At 46.7% G+C, this 11,355-nt stretch overlaps 2 protein-coding genes across 2 annotated transcripts; both read right to left on the bottom strand.

The window, feature by feature from the left end:
* Positions 1 to 427: 427 nt before the first annotated feature.
* Positions 428 to 3,599, bottom strand: ZBTB6 (zinc finger and BTB domain containing 6). The gene has a single exon (XM_030961389.1). The coding sequence runs from the start codon at positions 3,485 to 3,487 to the stop codon at positions 2,186 to 2,188; it is 1,302 nt and encodes a 433-aa protein (XP_030817249.1). The 5' UTR covers positions 3,488 to 3,599; the 3' UTR covers positions 428 to 2,185.
* A 148-nt stretch (positions 3,600 to 3,747) lies between these two features.
* On the bottom strand, positions 3,748 to 11,355 carry ZBTB26 (zinc finger and BTB domain containing 26). The gene is made up of 3 exons (XM_030961655.1): positions 11,294 to 11,355; positions 11,015 to 11,077; positions 3,748 to 9,212 (listed from the first exon to the last, which is right to left on the bottom strand). The coding sequence occupies exon 3, from the start codon at positions 9,200 to 9,202 to the stop codon at positions 7,886 to 7,888; it is 1,317 nt and encodes a 438-aa protein (XP_030817515.1). The 5' UTR covers positions 9,203 to 9,212; positions 11,015 to 11,077; positions 11,294 to 11,355; the 3' UTR covers positions 3,748 to 7,885.

The following is an 11,355-nucleotide window of genomic DNA, read 5'->3' as shown; positions in this document are numbered from 1 at the left end:
CGCTGAGGAGGAAGAGGAGACCGGAGGCGCCCCCTGACCCACGTCGGTTGTCCCCGAGCCGCCTCAGGCCGGCGGGGCCCGCGGAGCTGCGGGAGCGCTGGCGCTGCTGCCCCAGCACGGCAGCCCCGGAGCCACACCCGGGAGCCGCAGCTGCTTCTCCGGTCACGCAGAGATAACACAGCCTTAGCCAAGGTCACGGCGGTGCAGAGCTGTGACTCCTGAGGGGGAAGAGTTAATGGCACAAGTGGGTCAGACAGACCCCTCTGAAGGACAGAAAAACGTGTTACTAAATGACCGCCACTGGAACACCGTGTTTTGTTTACTACATCTTGTTTACTCAACACAGCAAGCCAAAATACTAACTTAAGGTATGCACAGCATTATTCACTGTGATCAGAAAATCGAGATGTATTTCTGACACAACGCCTTGTTTGCATTTCATTTATTGTGTCATGACAAGACATGGTTACATGTAGGGGCAGGGGAGAGGAAACTCCTCTAACGTGAACATGTGCACAAGACCAGGGTTTGTCCACAAAGCTTACTGAGACACTGCAGCCACTGAACAGAACATGCTGGTGGCCTGTCACACAACACAACTCCCTCTCATGTTTACATGCACGACCAAAATAACTCGGAACCTGCTCCCACAGAAAATACACTTCAAAAGATCAGTCTGTTTCCCCTTTGGCACACAGGGAAGTGCTCATGAGGGAAATACCCACGCATACACCTGACCATGCCTGTAACAAGTAGTAACAGGAAAGTGCACGGTAGACGTTGTACACACCCAACCCCTCACGTAGCTGATCAATAAAACCCAAACAGGCTGGTGCACTCACAGACACAGGGAAGGAAAGTGAACTGACATTAAAAACTATTGTCTTAGATTTTAGAGCCAGCCAGATTCTGAAGCATTTGGGCCAGACTTCTGGACTCTGAGCAAGAACTTGGAACAGCACTTCTGAAACTTGAAGGAAAGCGTGGTACAGACTGGAAAGAGTAAGAACTACTGCTTTTTGCTAGTTGTAAGTACCATTATCTCATATTAACAACTGAAATAACTCTTTATTTATATTACATTAAGTGGAAGAAACATGTACCAGCCAAAGACACAGACTGCATCACAGGGCTCTCAATGCTCATGATGAAACTAAAATAACATTTGGAAAGCACAAACACACTTCTGCAAACACACATCATTACTGTGTTACTGTGTCACAGAATCAGGGTAGTCGAGACCTCTATGGCTAAGCCATTGCTAGTCAGACAGAAATGCCTGTTTTGCAAAATTAGCATTGAAACTATGATTACCCAACAGCACACAGCTGAATTTCACACAAGTGCATATAGCTAAGATCTGTAAAAAAATGAAGGCAGATGTTATGATGCAACAAGCAGGACTAAACTTATCAAATACCGGTGCAAAACACTTGTATGACAGAAAAACCCCCACTATTAGAAGAAATAAGTTTATAAAAATTCAGAACTTGATAAAACTAAAAGCAAGTCCTTTTCATAGGACTGTCCAGTTACAAATAAACTGCAAGGCAATACTGTTTTTTTCTTTCTCTTTTACAAATTCTCTATTTGCAAGAGACAAATTGAAAAGTTCCTTGATTAGTTTTTCTTTGTTGTGTGTCCTTAAACGTCACAGACTTGAGTATGAGAACACACCTTCTTTCTGGAAGATCTACCAAAGTTTGGGCAAGGAAGATGATTGAGATGATTTCACCATGAATGATCCAGGAACTGGATGGGAACAACTGACTTGCTGAATAAATACAAACACCCCCTTCCCTCAGCTGTTCTCACCAACACCATGGCTCAGGCTTCAGCTTATTGCAGTATCAGTAATAGTCTGAAAGTCAGCAGTGCCTGCCCTTTAAACAAGGAATATAAAACATCATTGGGGGACCAAGATATGCTCAGTATAATAGAAGAGAAGCATGAAATAATCTCCCATATTTTGCAGTTTACTTTCAACTAGGAAACACCTTTTTTCACTGACAGCAATAGCAACCTTAATGGAGCAGGCAGGTTTCCTGCTCCAAGGCCTGTCTTGGATCACCAGCCACCTGTTTGTGCTTCTCTCCCTTAGCAGGGGATCTGGAACTGGAATTGCATCTAGAATTTCACTAGCCAGGAGCTTTTTGTGGAGTCTGACTCCACAATTGCCTAGCTATCAATCATAGTCTATTTTAACTTTTGTAATAGTGTTCAGGTTAGGCTTTTCACTGCTGCTCCTGCCATGAACAGAAGTCAAATGCTTTTTAAGAGCAGACTTGTGTTTGAAGTCCATGTCGCAGCAGTGGCACTTGTAGGGCCTGTCCCCGCTGTGGATGTTGAGGTGATCCTGCAGCGTGCTCTTGGCCGTGAAGGTCTTCAAGCACACCATGCACTGGAAGGGCCGGATCCCCATGTGCCCCCGGATGTGCCTGTTGAGATTCTTTTTTTGCGTAAATGTTTTGCCACATTGCAAGCACAGGAAGAGTTTGTGCATTTTCAGATGTCTGAGATAGTTCTCGAGGTGCAGAAAGCCCCTGGGACACTTTGGACACTGGTGCCGCCATGAGCTGCCAGAATCCTCCAGGCTCTGGAACCCATTCGCCCCACTGGAAGTTCCTTCTGGATTGTCACCAACAAAAGCCTGGAAGTGATTTCCTGGCATTTCTGTATTCCTGCTTTCAACTGTGGAGTTTATCAAGGAGTGCTGGGTTTCTGGGAAATACAGATTTGTTTTAGAGGAAGTGCAAGGCTGAGGAAAATGATCATTCTCTGCATTCGCCACACCCATGGAATCCATTCTGAAGATGCAGATTTCATCATCTTTATAGCCGATTTCCACTGTTGATATTTCTGGGGATTTTGTGTCCTTCCTTTCCGACACCAAGCTCTGCGCTGCAGGGTGTGGGCCATCCCCATCCCCATCTCCATCCCCATCCTCCTGTTTCACAGGGTATTCTTTGTTCTCTGGGCTGTCTTCAGAGATCTCGATTATTTCACAATCTTTATCTAAAACCTCATCCCCGCTCCTTAGTTCAGCATCCGAGGAGTGGCACCCCTCAGCAGCCTGGGTACCGCTCTCCATGGAAGCGTCGATCTCCAAGTACTTGGACAAAGCCTCGGTGCACTTCTCCACAATATGAACCATCTGCAGGTAACTCGCGGCCGTCAGGTACTTCAGCAGCTCCTTTCTCTTGACTTCCAGCGCGCCCGTGTAGCAGGACAGCAGCAGCTTCCTGCCCACCTCGGCGCTCTGCAGGATGGTGATCCGCACCTGCCTGGACTGGTTGAGCAGGAACTGATCCCGCATGAAGGTGGAGCAGGCGGCGAAGATCACCTTGTGCCCCTGGAACTCGGTGTCGTTGATGTAGATGGACACGTCGCAGAAGAGATTCTGCTGCCGCAGGAGGTTCATCTTTTGCAGCACGGCATCGCCCTGCTGCTCGAACTGGAAGTGCAGCACCTCCGAGTCCGCCGCCATGGCGGGGCCCGCGGGCACCGCCGGAGCGTCTGGCCGGGCTCAGCCCACCCCCGCCTCGGGCAGGACCCGCTGTCCCGGGGCTCCCGGGCCGCCCGCCGCCGGCCGCGATCCCGCTCCGCCCCGCTCCCCGCCGCTCCCCGCAGCCGGTGCCGCTCCGCCGCCGGTGCCGCAGCGCCCCGGAACAGCTTCCCCGCCCGCCCCTTCCGCCCGCCCGCCCCCGGTGCGCCGTGACCGCGGTGGAAATGAGAGGCGGCGGCAGACAGAGTTAGCAGCACGTTTATTAGAAGACTTGGCACTGCTACAGCGGCTGCCGCTGGGGGAAACCGCACCGGCACCGGGGCGCGCCTCGCCCACCGTTCGGTAGAGGTAGCGACGTGTCCGCCCCCGTAAGGCATCCCGGGGAGCGGCTACCGGGGCTCCTCCTCGCCATCAGCCGGGACGCGCCGGGGGAACGGCGAACCGCCGGCCCGAACGCCGCCGGGACGAGCTGCTGGCTTCTTCACGGCCACGGGACAACGCCCGGCAGCCGCCGACCCGCCTGCTTTGGTTATCATCACACGTAGTGTAAGACTTTTGCCCAGTCAGTGAAGAGGTAGCTAATGCTCAGTCCATCGATTATACAATCTCAAAGGAAAGGCGTCCGTCCTGCCTTCTCACCCCTTACCAAGTCGGGAGGCACGACTATGTCCCCCTCTTTGTTTATAAAAATTAACATTTAACGTGACTTTAGAGTTCTCTCAACAGTTTCAGTTTGTATCACATTTTGATTCTCCCTCCTCACTTTTATTCTTGCCAGTGACTCCAAAACCATAATCAGCCCCACACAATTAATTTCTACGTTATTTCAACAAAAGTTCAGCGGCAGCTAAGTTTTGCCAAAAACCTAGGGGAGAGAAAGACTGACACTTCAAATTCATCAGTTACTAACTTGCAAAACATGTCTTCTAAAAGAAAAATAAATTAAGGAAAGACTCATCCCTGATCTATGCAGGAGGCTGTGCAGTTGCAGCACGTGCTGCAGAAACACATGCTACACAAGCTACCATCACTCAGAGAAGTGGTGAGCCCAAACCTCTGGCAAACCTAAATTCTAAAAATTCCTTCTTCTATATAATATAAATAAATAAAATGCCAACTTAAAAAAAATCCTAATATACTGAGGAGTTATTAAAATACTTTTGTAATAGACTTGAGTTATTTTTAGGATATGCAGGAAGTTGTACAGCACATTAAGTTGTGAGACTATCCACTTACCAGCAAATGGTATTCTACACAGTAACACACAGATTATGATAACTGCCATAGTCCTCATCTGAATATGCAGCATCAGTAGCAACAACCAACAGATCTAATCTTTCACTACTCGGGACATTGCAATGAAGACAACATTTTACATACATGGACAATTAAGTTCATCTTACTCTATAATTGAGCTGCCTCTGCATATTCCATTTATCATAATTCTCACTCCATCTTAATCTGTAATTCAGAGAAGCAGCATTAGCCAGATTTTGCTTTCCTATTACCTCTTCTATACTCTTCACTTGTCTTCCCATATAGGGGCAAATTCTAGATGAACTCTACCACCAGTGCACTTTGCATTGGGGTATTGCCCTCCGAGCTCCAGCGTTTCTGGAGTCACACAGCCATCTCCTGCATAAATCTTTTGGTCTGCACCCTTTTGCCAGGCCAAAAGCAGACATTAGTAAAAGTCACTTTTCATCCAACAGATGTGTCCATTTTCAGTGAAGAAAGTCTTCTGCATTTCTGCTTTTTCCTATTTATTTATGCTGTGCTCTTGCGAAACACCACAGCAGCCTTTAATTGAGCAGCCCAGCAGTCTTGGCCTCCTCAGCCGTCCAAATCACCACAGCACAGGGTGGACTGAATACCTGTGCATCTTGACCAAATGATTTCTTTTGTTTCTTAGGAAACTCCTTGTCTCTTCATATCAGCTTCAAGTCACCCACAGCTACTTCAACAAGCTGTATTCTCCTTACAGTAACATTACATCTTCATAATTTCACAAAAACCAAAACTTTCCAGATAGACAAAACTTTAAATACTGTCCATTTTGCTGCCACGTTTTCTAACACTTGTGCAGTTGTATTCCTTTCTGTGGCAGAAGACCATTTTCTTTTTTGTGTCCATATTCATATTGCCTTGGCTTGTTCACTAGTACCTTACAGCATGCTGACCTGGCTCTCCAAGCTCTTGTTCTCCATGTCTATCTTCATTTTGGCATAGCACTATAACTTATTTCCATTTAGTGAATAATAGATTATCAAAATGTTTGAACAATACAGAAGATTTTGCCTGAAGACAGAATGCAAGTGTCAGACTCAACTGTCACGGACAAATTTAGTTCAAAACAACTCTGAAAGTGGGTGGCTTCAAGAGGAAAACAGTTCTTCCCATGCAAACCTATCTTCTACCCCAGCAACCTGAACAATAATTTAAAAAGTCTCAAATAGTTAGACTTTAGGCCTAAATATATTTGCTACAACTTGAAAGATGAATGCCCTGATGTAATTTCCTTTGCTTACTTCATAGCTGTCCATGTAAGAGTTCGTGTAACAGTCAAGTGCAGTAGTTCAAGAACTCAATTGCAAAAACTGATTCACAGAATCACCTTCTTTTTCTACTTCAAAGTATGTGGATTTCTGAAAACGTTCTGCAACATTCACATGTTTTAACGTCCATCAGTGTAATATCTGCATAAGGAAATCCTGACTTCTACACACACAGAACTGAAGAGCAAGACCAACTTTTGATAATGACATACACAACACTTTTTGCTCTACACACCTTTGGTCATACCTGTTTACATTTTTAACCATACAATAGCAGCCTTTCACCCCCACCCCTCATTCAAACACACCAACAGTACTATGTTTAGGTAGGAAGCATAATCTCAGCCTCACGGCAAACCTTGTGGAAAAGAGCTGCACTGGAAGAAATCCTTATTCCAAACACAAACAGCAGTTCTCTGCCGAGGATCAGCCATTTGATTATTAGTCTATGCTACACTTCAGTACTAACAGTGCTGTACTACTGGGAATGGTGTGCCTCAGATAAATTAAGCTTCTTTCAGCCTGCCTGGGATGCAGATAATTCCACAGCACTTCTGAGAAGCAGTATGGGGTAATCCCAGAATCCCAATTAGCATGCCATTCCCGCTACATTTGATGTTTAAGGCGCTATACAAGAGGTATTGCTGAGTACAGTCAACAGCTGATATATTAACCTATAGAAATTGTGCTACCTATACCTCATCCTAGGATCTGTAAAACACTAATGGTCACTTCAAAAAAGTTCAAGAAATCAAAAAAATTTATGTTAAGTTCTTATAGCAGGTATTTTTGTTTAAAGTTAAGTGACACGTGGCCCTTATTAGACATCAAGGAGAGACATACAAGAACTAAGGAAGGAAAAAAAGCAAAAAAAAAATCGTGGAGTTGTTACACATTGCAGCTTTAAAAAGATTCTTTTCACAGTGTCAAAAAGCAGTATTTCTCCACTCCAGCTTTGCTCTAAACCCAACAGCTGTTGTGGTTCGTGATGCAAAACTTAGGGAAGATGGAGGATAACTTTTAGCTTTGAAGTGTTTAGCTTGTCTCAGTACATGCACTGGCGAGTGCCCTTTAAAAATCCCAGGTATGCCAGCATAAGAACAGGTCACATTTGCACTCCAGGCACCAGCATCTCACATTCCAGAGCTGCAATTTATCCTCAGTTTGAACAGCTCTGTGCAATGATCAGCTAACCCTGCCAAATCATTTAGGGTTTCATCTTTTCATAATGCATGTTGAGGTTAAAAACCCTGAGAGTTTTTAAGAGAGCATTGATTGGCAGCAGAAGTTTCTTGAAATAGGTTTAGAAAGGGCAAAAAAGTGACACAAAAATACTTCATTTCAACTGCAGGAGTCTAGGGGTAAGATCAGAGAAAGGTAATTTTAAGAGGTAAGTTTAAATTTGAGTATATGGAGTGTTTTCAGTTATCCAGTGCCTTTAAAAAAGGGTTATCTCATACACTTGTCCTCTTTGCTTTCCTCCATCTGCCCAGCCACAGAGAGGCCTCTAACTGCATAGCAGATGGTTTACTTGCAGCCCACAGCAACAGTCTTTCAAAAGGTGTTAGTCTTGAGTCTCCTAATCAGAGAGAAATGAAACAATTAACCCCTTAATCCACAGTAGAGACATAGAGAGAAACCTGAAGGAGGATTGCTATTCACAGAAAATATCAAGTAAGACTAAGAGCGATGGCTGAAGACCTGCCAGGTTTCCCAATCCAGCCATCTGTAGCCTTTCAGAGCACACCACTAGTTTAGGGAAGAAGCCAAACCAATGGTTGGCTCCTCTCAGTCACGATCCCTACACAGGGCGAGTTTTAATTGCTTAATTGACGCAGGTACTATCGTTTCTTAAACCGAGCACGGCCTGAGGCAGCTTCCCTGCATCCAGTACCTGGCTGGCATCAGCCTGCTGACAGACCTTACTGTCTGTAGCAGCGCTACACGTGAATGAATCGAAGTCCACTGTTATGTCTTGCACGTTTCTTTCATTGGCATTGTCAAAGCTGTTTTTACCATGCAGCTGTTTGAGGTGTTTCCTCAGAACGGGCTTATGGGCAAAGACCATGTCACAGTAGTTACACTTGTGGGGCTTGTCCCCACTGTGCAGGTTGAGGTGGTCCTGTAAGGAACATTTCTGAGAGAATGTTTTCCCACAGATCTTACATTGGAATGGTTTGATGCCTGCGTGCACTCTCATGTGCCGGTGGAGATTGCCCTTCTGAGTGAACGTCTTGCCACAGAGCAGACACATAAATAGTTTATGCATCTTTAAGTGGTTAGCATAGTTTTCCAGATGCCGAAATACTCTTGTGCACTTTGGACACTGATGGTGCCACTGGAGGCCTTTGTCTATCCCTCGGTTGTTAGGCCCAAACATATCTTTAGAGGCCAGGATGATGTTATCGCTGCCGGCGTACGAAAGGGCGTAGTTGTGGAGGTGGTTTTGCTCTATTTCATTTGCTCTGTTCTCAACAGTGGAGTTGATAAGAAAGTGTTGAGGCTCTGAGGAATGCAGTGCAGTTTGTTCAGAAGAAATAAACTGATTCTGATCCTTCTTATTCCTAACTTCTGTTACCTCCCCAATGGACTCCACCTTGATGATCTGGATATCACTATCCTCCATGTCCATGCTGTCTTCTGAAGGCTGAATACAAGGCGAGTCCTGCTGCAGAGAGTCATCGTCACCCTGATGCTCCTTCAGCTCAGAAGAGTCGCTTTGCTGTTCGCACTCTTTGCTCTCCAGCGGCTGCTTGGGTTTGATGAACTTCCACAGGGCCTGAGTGCACCGTTCCACGATGTGGCTCATCTGCAGAAAGCTCGCAGCAGTCAGGTAGTTCACCAGCTCCATTTCAGGGAACTCCAGAGTGCCACTGTAGCAAGAGAGAAGCAGCTGCCTCCCCACTTCTGAACTCTGCAGGATGGAGATTTTTACATCTCTGGAGTCGTTCAGTAAGAACTGATCTCTTAAAAAAGGAGAGCCAGCGGCAAAGACAATTTTATGCCCGTGAACTTCAACATCATCTATATGGACGACGACATCACAAAACTTGTTTTCTTCCCTCAGTTTGTTCATTTTCTGTAACATTGAATCTCCATAGTTGTCAAACTTGAAATGAAGAATATCTGATCTTTCTGACATTTTGGCACACCTAAGGAAAAGCAGCAGAGAAAAAAACAAACAATGAGTACTTTTTGTTTTCTAAAAGGTAAGTTAGAAAGATTTAAAGTAATAATATAGGTACACACTGAAGTCCATTACAAGTAAGAAAAAATTCAAGTTTACATCTCACATACAATAACTTTTACCTTTTTTAAATGTAATGAAGCCTGAATATGAAGTGGAGGTGCTATGACAAAAATCCTCCTGAAGCAATATCCTAAAGAGTTAGGATATACAGGGAAACTGTATTTTTAGCAAGCTTTGGGTTTTGCAGCACTGGGTTGAACACATTAGATTGTCTTTAGAGTTCTCCTGCAGGATTTGGTTTGTTGTGTGTTGTTTTGGCTTTTCCTAAGATTACAGTAAAAAATCTTCACAATGGCCTCCGCTAGGCTCCCTGTTTTGAATATCTGGGGAGTAAAGGAAGCCTTGTGCCTAATCCTGTTCTTTGGAAGATCACTCCTCTAGGAAGTTTGTTCTTGTTTTGATAGGACTTGGAATGAAGAACAGCAGATCTTCCATAAACCAAATACTGTTCTTTCAACAGTTGCTTTAAGACTTTATAAGACTACACTGATTCTGGATGCAATACTGCTCACACAATCCTGCCAAAGCACTAGGATTGCAGGAAGTGAAGAAATAACAGGAGACTAAATGATGCAAGATTTGGTTAGATAAAATTACAAAACAAAGCAAAACTTACACCTCCCAACTATTACAAACACCACATAAAGCTCGAAAGGAAGCTTTGAAGTTTACAGATAAAAGCAGATAGTGCTCTCTTGGGGCATGAAGTGTCAGCTGAATGTACACACAAGAATGGCACTGTGCCCACATGAGACAACTATTCAAAGAATATTTTTGGAAGCATCTGTCAATAATCAGGGCTTTTTCAGTTTGCAGCTCATACAGCATTTGGAGACATGACCTCCTCATTGATCACACCCATCAAGTGTATGGCATGCAAAAATTAGGGGAGGATTTCAGAAGACTTCAAAAGCCAGGAACCAGGGAAAGTTTGGAAGCAGGGGGGCATCGTTCTGCACTACAACCAGTTCTGCTGAACCTGCAGAACCCAGTCTCTGTCACCTTCAGCGCTGCCTGACTGACTCCGTTTCTAGGGCTGAAAGTTTAATTTTAAGAGGCAACAGCCTTTGGCAAATATAAACGACAGGAACAGATCATCCTGATATATCATCAGTGAATTTTATGCATTATCAAACTGGTTCTTTTTGTGTTTTCTCTGGACAGTGAGGAGGGAATTCCAGTTGTGAGTCTGTTTTTTCCACCTTGGAAATTGATACAATATGAATGCAGTTAAAGCACCCACGCTAAAGTTACACTGTGCTGTTAACCACAGCTATTCCAGCCATTCAGCCAGTCTCTGGCAGACTGCAAGAGCCGCATCGTGAAAAACTATATCGGAAAGTTGTGACTTGCCTTAGCACACCTTCAGTTTCAACTACTACTGATCTCCAAGAGAAAAGAGCATGAAATGAATCCCAAACCCGTTATCTCGGGAGGGTGGCAGACCGAGGCAAGCTCCCGTCGGACGCGCAGGGCTCCCCGTTGGAAGCACGTGCTTCCTCGGCCTTTACCGACCGCGGATCGCCCCGGCCCCCCGCATCTACTTCCCGGGGTCCGGGAAAAGAATATTCCAGCCCAGCTCAGCCGGGAGCCCGCGCAGCATCCCCTAACAATGTGAACACGATGCCCTTTGCGAGAGCGGGGGAAGCCGCTGTCCGCGCCAGGCCCGGCCCGGCGGGAGGAACGGAGGGAACGGGCAGGTACCTGTAGCGTCGGGCCGCGTCCCCGCGCTGGCACCCGCGGCCGCTCCTGCCTCCGGCTACGGACCTAGAGAGGGGAGGAGACCCGCCGTGAGCCGCCGCCCCAGCGCCGGGCCGGGCCCGGCCGCCCGCCGCGCCCCCGGGCGGCCCCGCGCCCCGCCGCGCCCCCGGCCGGGCCGGGCCGCCCTCCGAGCGCGGCCTGCGGGGGCAGCGGGAGCCGCGGGCCGCTCCGCGCCGCGCTCCGGGGCCGCCGCCCGCGCCCCGCCGGCCCGCCGGGACCTACAGGCGCCACCGCAGCCCAGCACCGCGACTCGGAACCGCATTGTCCGCCCGCCGGAAGAGCCG

This window comes from Camarhynchus parvulus, chromosome 17 (assembly GCF_901933205.1).
Source record: "Camarhynchus parvulus chromosome 17, STF_HiC, whole genome shotgun sequence".
In the NCBI taxonomy this organism is placed as follows: domain Eukaryota; kingdom Metazoa; phylum Chordata; class Aves; order Passeriformes; family Thraupidae; genus Camarhynchus; species Camarhynchus parvulus.
This window is presented reverse-complemented; position numbering and strand designations above follow the sequence as displayed.